General features: G+C 58.2%; 1 gene segment (V, D, J or C); it reads left to right on the top strand.

Moving 5' to 3' along the window:
- Positions 1-1,002: 1,002 nt before the first annotated feature.
- LOC142821336 (Ig heavy chain V region 3-like) overlaps positions 1,003-7,359 on the top strand; it is a 250,481-nt gene continuing 244,124 nt past the window's right edge. Inside the window, 1 exon segment of the V gene segment in view lies at positions 1,003-1,120. Coding sequence covers positions 1,075-1,120 — 46 coding nt within the window.

Below are 7,359 nucleotides of genomic sequence, written 5' to 3'. Positions count from 1 at the left end.
CAGACTGTGTGTGATAGAGGGGTCAGGGTGCGGGGGTGAGTCAGAGGTTTGTGTCACCCCTGCCCATGGGCACCCCAAAGAAGGTTCCTCAAAAGGGGGGATTTCAGGCTGCGGTGCTGAAGCCCCAAATCCCGGCACCTGCTGCGGGGCTGAAACGTTGATCCTGCCAACCCCTTCCATGCTGAATTCCCAGCGCCCCCAGGCTGAAGCCCCGAAGCCGGTGGAACCCCCTGAGTTTCCAGCACCTCTCCAGGCTGTAGCCGTGATCCGCAGTGCCCCTTGTAGTCACAGTACCACCCCCACCCCCATTGAAGCCCTTATCTGTGGCAGCCCGCTAAATCGCCAACATACAAGCATCCTAGCTCATGGCGCTGCTCGGACAGGAGCTGCTGCCTCCCTCCCTGTGCCAGGCTGTGCCGCAGGAAGAAGCAAAGACCCCCGGCAAGAGGTGAGGGGGCAGCAGGTGCAGGGACCGCGGGAATCGAGGCGTTTCCTGGTGTCCGCTGCTCCGGGCTTCTCGCTTTACTTACGACTCCCTCTGACTCGGGCTGTGTGCCAAAGACACGCGCTACGGGGATATTTTACACGCAGGAAAAAGTGACACCCTGAGACATGGACCCTCCCCTCACACTGAGCTACTGCTCGGCGCTGCATGGCCCCTCTGCGCATGGGAGGGAGCTCCAGAGATCACTTCCCTCCCCCATCACCTGAGAGTCACCAGCCCCTCAGTCCCTGCGTGAGGAGACACAGTCACTGCAGGGAGCTGCTCCTTCCTCCAAGGGTCCGAAAGTGTCAGGAGGGTCCCAGCGCCCCGTGCCCGGCCCTGCACAGACACCCCGGCCGGGGCAGTCTGACTCCTGCACTCGGGGCCCCAGGAAGTGTCAGTCAGATCCCCGGCAGGAGCAGCGCGTGTATCTTATGAACAGCGGGGTATGCAAATGAGAGAGTCAGTGTCTTGCATAAATCTGTCCCTGTCTCTGCCCAGACTGCACCCGCAGGGACAATCCGCAGCCCCTGGGTCTGGGCAGTGACCAGCCAGTCCCCGGAGAACTTCCCCCTCCAGCGCCAGGGACAATGAATATTTTGCTCCTGGTAATTTTGGCTGTAGCGGCTTTGGAAGGTATTTTCTTCTTCTGACAAACGGCAGAGGTAGAAGAGTATTAAATCCCCCCGGGTGCTGATAACAATATGTGTAACCTGTTTGTGTTCCCAGGTGCCCGGTCCCAGGAGCTGGTGGAGTCCGGAGGGGATGTGAAGAAGCCCGGAGACTCTCTGCGCCTCTCCTGCAAAGCCTCCGGCTTCACCTTCAGCAGCTACTGGATGAGCTGGGTCCGACAAGCTCCTGGAAAGGGGCTGGAGTGGATCTCACTTATTTACAGTGATGGGAGCCAACAATTTTATGCAGACTCAGTCAAAGGTCGATTCACCATCTCCAGGGACAATCCCAACAACCTGCTGCACCTGCAACTGACCGGCCTGAAGCCCGAGGACACCGCCCGCTATTACTGTGCCGGGCACACAGTGAGGAGAAGCCGGGCTGAGCCCAGACACAAACCTCCCCCTGCGTGAGCGAAGCGGCGCTGGGGGCGCCCAAGGTCCGTACGTGGAAATGAAACCGAGTTCTGAGCGCCGGGCTGCAGCAGCCAAACCCCTTTCACCGCCGCCCCCTGCCCCCGCAAACCCCTTTCACCGCCGGCCCCTGCCCCCGCCTTGAGCTTCCTGGAGGCGGAAACGTTTGTCCAGGTTCCCACCCCTGGCCTGTAACAATGGACCAGTGAGACGCAAATCCAGGCTCTCTTGTTTACTAGGCAGGCGCTTTAGCAAACCAAGGCACGGTGCCTCCTGCAAAAACGCTTTAAATGATCTATGTGGCTGTGGGTGGGGGAGTCAGGGCAGGGGGCCGGAGAGTGTAGGGGTGAGAGGCGGCGGGGCGCTATTGGGGGGATGCAACTGAGATCACCCGGCCCTTGTGTGTTTCCCTGTTCGCAGGGAGCGAGGGCAAAGGGCACATTCTGCTGCGCCCAGCTCTCTCCCGGCTGCCCCCACAGCGATGGGAAAGGGCAGCTGCAGCCTCTCCACCTTCGAAATGGCTTCATACGGGATGGAAATAAACACTGTTTGCCTTGACAAACGCCCTTCCTAGCCCCTTCCAGTAAGCGCAGAGCGCCCGGCTTTCATCGAACTGCCCTGCCCTGGGAGAGGCAGAACGGTCCAATGGTTAGTCCATGAAACAGCCACTGCGGTTCGATTCCTTGCTCGGCCTCGGAATTCCCCTGTGACCGACAGGAAGTCGTTCCCTCTGCCCCAGCCTTAGTGTTCGCCTGTGGAATGGGGGTAACAGCGCGCCTGCCGCAGGGGGTGTAACAAGACTGCACCCATAAGAGCGTGAGGCGTGCGGATCCCGTACTGATGGGGATCAGCTAAGCACCCGAGGCCGAAACTTCCGAGTGGTGATCGCGAATTCCCTGGAAATCTTTGGATGCACAATTGGAGACATTTGGGGTCTGCTGGTGAAGAGAATTTTTATAAATGAAATTCAGACTGAGAATTAAAATCCCGGATCCTACTGAATTTCGATGCCAGGTGGGTTCTTCATTCCCGTGAGCTCTTCTGAAATGCCCCCAAAGCCGCAGGAGAAGGGGTGTAATTTCTCTTCTTCAAAATGTCCTTCATTCCTAAGAAGGCGCCTTCCTTCACATACATTGGGATTGGTCCTGCCTAGAGCAGGGGGCTGGACTTGATGATATTCTGAGGTCTCTTCCAGCTCTATGATTCTATGATTCATGATTTCACAGACCATCCATAACTGCACAATTCCCATGTTTTTCTTCTCTCCTCATTTGAAACTGTTTCCAAGCCCCCCGTGTTTTAGTACCCTCTCGGCACCTTTTCCATACTTAACATAGATTTTCTGGGATAGGACAACCACACCTGCTTGCAATATTTAAGGTGGAGCCGTACCATGAATTTATACCGTGGCATCATGGCATTCACTGCCGGGTTACCGATCCTTTTGTCTTGTGGTTCCATTTATTTTAGATCCAAGGGAAACCTGGGCAGTTCAGGGAGACTTAACCACTTTCTTATTTTTTGCAAGCTTTAAGCTGTTAATACAGTTGTTAAGTTTTACAAGCCTTAAAACCGACGACTATGCACTTTAAACCTTAAATACTATACATTCTAAAGCAATTAATACAGTGCAAAGCAATGCAAAAGCAAGCAAGAAATTATTATAATACAATCATTAAGCCTAGTTCTCTTACCCTTCATCTATATGCTCCCTAGAGTAGCAGGCAGGAGATTGTGGTTCCTTTGAACGCCAGGCACTGGGGTCCGGGCTGTGAAGGGGCCATTATTGCTAGTTACATCGAAAGCAAAACCTGTGGGTCATTCCTGCTTATTCCCTCCCATCCATTCTTCTTACTAAACCCAATTGACACCAAAGCAAGCCTTGGTGGTTCTAGTCATATCTACCAATCAACTGCATGTTGTGTAGGATACCTATTATGCCAATGTTTAGGATACATTTTGCTGTGCCAAAAGATTGCAAAAGTGCTTAATTAATAGTTTTTCAGCTGTCTCTGGAATTTTTCTTATAAAAAATGGGATGCACTAGGACCAGGTTGTTTCTGCTCTAATTGGCTTGGTCTCGCTGTCCTGTACAAGCTATGCATGATTGGGCAGCGCTCCTGACTCTCCTTTTTGGCCTTGTTTGCATGTGTCCGTGCATACACCAGTCTTGAGTCAGACCTAGGCTTTGCTTTGTTAGAGATCCAAGGACTGGACGAGGCCTGGCATTGGAGACATTGTTGTTCTGGTCAAGGGAGGGCCGTCCAGGCTCCCCGACATGTGCCCTGTTGCTTTCTATCTAAAGGTGGAGAACCGGGGGCCAGGGCAAAGGGAAGCTCCGCACCTTGGCCCTTACAAGTCCCAGGCCTGTGTGCTTGGTTGGTTTGTCTGTTGGAGCTCTGTGACGTAGTGGGGGTACTTGCTGGGATGTGGTGACCTCTGCTGTCTGGAGCAAGACCCAGCAGGGAGAACCTCACTAGGCCAAGGTAATGCCAAACTTGTTGAACCAGTGGCCAGACACCCCCCATGGAGAGGAACAAAGGAAGGTGAATGCTGCACTGGCTGGGGGGCAGGGCTGGAAGTGAGTTAGTTGGTTGCGGGCTGTCTGTGAGGATGGAGGAGACAGCCTAGGGAGAGGAGCTGGAGTTTAGGGGCCCAGTCTCCCCCCAACTCAAGGGGGCCTGAGGCATCCTATCCCAGCTCTGTGATCAGACTACATCTGTGCTATGCTGTATCCTGGAGAGGCAATAAATTTCCTCTATTCCACCGGCTGGTGCAGTCTGTTTGTGCCATTTCGGGGTGCAGGAGACGGGGAACCCCCAACGCGCCGTCACACTGGTGTCAGAAGTGGGATGCACTGCACCCCGTGGATGAAGCTCCCAGCGGCAAGCGACAAGGCGCAGTAGAAGCAAGAGCCCTGGAGCCAGGCGTGCTGGAGACAGAGCGAAGCGGTTCCTGGGAATCGTGGGGCGCTGCAGCACTAGACTGGTGAGTCTGCACCAAGGGGACCAGCGGACAGATGGCCTACGCCCGACTCTTGAAGGCAGAGCTGGTGGGGCTGTGCAGAGAGAGGGGCTTGCCTGTGCGGAAAGCAACCAAGGCCCAGCTGATTACCCAGCTGGAAGAGAATGACCAGCCACGGGGCCAGGATCTTGTCCCCAGGGGAAGCAGCCAGACCCCCCCCTGAGAGTGTGTCAGGCTCAGAGAGGGGGAGGAGCGCTGGAACCCACCGGAGAGATGAGACAGCGTCTCCCGGGAGGCCTGCAAGCCGTAGCCCATCTAGGGCAGGGGCCAGCCCAGCGGAGCTGCGGCGGCTGGAGATCCAGCTGCGGATGAAGGAATTGGAAGTACAGGACCGAGAGAAGGAGCGCCAAGATCGAGAGAGGGACCGCCAGGATCGAGAGAAGGAGCGCCAAGATCGAGAGAGGCAGCGACAGCATGAGCTGGCCATGGCAGAGCGGAGAACCTGCGGGGCCCCGGCTGCGCCAAGAGTGGATGGACCCCAGAGTCCCGGGGATGCCAGGTGCTTGGAGAGGCTCACGGTGGCCCAATTGAAGGACGTGGGCGACATAGACGGGTTCCTCAGCTCCTTTGAGAGGGCCTGTGGGCTGCAACAGGTCCCCCCAGCTGACTGGCTGCAGGAGCTCATCCCCGCACTGAACCAGGAGGCGGCCGGAGTGCTCAGTCAGCTGGAGGACCTACAGCCAGGGGATTACAACCGAGTCAAGGAGGCCCTGCTGCACAAGTTCGGGCTGACCCCCGAGATGTACAGGAAGAAGTTCCGGGGGGTACAGAAAGGGCCACGGGAGACCTATGTGGATCTGGCCTCCCGCCTGGCGCAATACTGCCGCAAGTGGGTCTCGGGAGTCGGAGCCCAGACTGCAGAGGAGCTGCTCAAGCTGGTCATGATGGAGCAGTTCTATGAAGCGTGCCCACCCAAACTGAGGCTGTGGCTCAAGGACCGGAGACCAGAGAATCCCCAGGAGGCCGGGAGACTGGCGGATGAGTTCATGGAGAGCCGGTCCGGGGGTGAACGGGAGTCCCGGAGAGAAAGAGAATCGCGCAGAGACCGGTTCTCGGCGGAGCAACGGAGAGAGACACCTCCGAGGCGAGCCCCAGGGACCAGGACCAGTCATCGATACCCCAGAAAACCAGCCAGGGCCCGGGCAGAGCCGACCCGAATGGGCCCACAGAACCTAACTTGCCATCGCTGTGGGCAACGAGGCCACAAGAGGGCTCAATGCACCAGGCGCAAGGACAGGTCCCATGACCTGGGACGTTCCAGGGTTAACTGGCTGGGGCGGGAGGAAGGGCCGGCTGCCCCAGTGGCAGGGGCTGGCCGGCAAACCTCCGCTCGGGGATGGGGGAAGGATGCTCAGTGCACCTCCCCTGGGAGGTCTGACCCTCGGGAGACAGATTTATCCGTGCACCGGGTGGGGGCGGGGCGGCCCCTACGGAGGGACTGCCTCGTACCCCTGGAGGTGGATGGCAGGAAGGTGACGGGTTTCTGGGACACAGGGGCAGAGGTGACGCTGGCCCGGCCCGACATAGTGGCCCCAGACCGTATGCTACCCGACACTCAGCTGACACTGAGGGGCATAGGCGGCACCCCTTTTAAGGTACCCGTAGCCAGGGTGCATCTGAAATGGGAGGCCAAGGAGGGCCCCAAGGAAGTGGGGGTGCACCCGCACTTGCCCACCGACGTGCTAATGGGGAGTGACCTAGAGGAATGGCCAGACGGACCCCACAGGACGCTGGTCACCACCCGTAGCCAGAGCAAGCGAGGGGCTTGCGGCCCGGAACTCGAGGAGGTTCCCCAACACGGGGCCCAGGGCCCCGTCCCAGCAGACCTAGAGTTGGACCTAGGCAGTGGGGGGAACCACGGCCCTGTCCCAGCCCCAGCCGCTGAGTTCCAGGCGGAGGTGCGAGCGGATCCCTCCTTGCAGGCCCTGAGGGACCGGGCTGACCTGGGTGCCGCTCAACCCCTAGGAGGAGATTGCCAGGAGAAGTTCCGGTGGGAGAGGGGATTTCTGTACCGGGAATGGCTTTCCCCCGGGACGGTAGGCAAGTGGGGGCTCCAGCGGCAGCTGGTGGTTCCCCAAAGGTATCGCCGCAAGCTGCTACACCTGGCCCATGACATCCCGTTCTCGGGACACCAGGGGATCCGGCGCACGCGGCTGAGGCTGCTCCAAAACTTCTATTGGCCGGGGATGTTTGCAGCTGTCCAGCGGTACTGCCAGTCCTGCGACTCCTGCCAACGAGTTGGGAAGGCCCAAGACAGGAAGAAAGCTGCATTGAGACCCCTGCCCATCATAGAGGAGCCTTTCCAGAAGGTGGCGATGGATATTGTGGGGCCCTTCAACAGAGCGACCCGGACAGGGAAGAAATACATCCTGGTGGTGGTGGACTTCGCCACCCGCTACCCCGAGGCCGTGGCCCTGCCCTCCATCGAGGCAGACACGGTGGCAGACGCACTGCTGACCATTTTCAGCAGGGTGGGGTTTCCCCAGGAGGTTCTCACGGACCAGGGATCCAACTTCATGTCGGCCCTGCTCCGGTGCTTGTGGGAGAAGAGTGGGGTGCAACACACCTGGGCCTCAGCGTATCACCCCCAGACCAACGGGTTGGTGGAGAGGTTCAATGGGACTCTGAAGCAGATGCTACGGACCTTTATGCACAAACACCCGCAGGACTGGGACAAGTACCTACCCCACCTGCTGTTTGCATACAGGGAAGTGCCCCAGGAGTCCACGGGGTTCTCGCCGTTCGAGCTGTTATATGGGAGGCGAG

Source organism: Pelodiscus sinensis, chromosome 30 (assembly GCF_049634645.1).
Source record: "Pelodiscus sinensis isolate JC-2024 chromosome 30, ASM4963464v1, whole genome shotgun sequence".
Taxonomy (NCBI): domain Eukaryota; kingdom Metazoa; phylum Chordata; order Testudines; family Trionychidae; genus Pelodiscus; species Pelodiscus sinensis.
The sequence above is the reverse complement of the archived record's forward strand: the minus strand, read 5'-3'. Positions and strand labels throughout refer to the sequence as shown.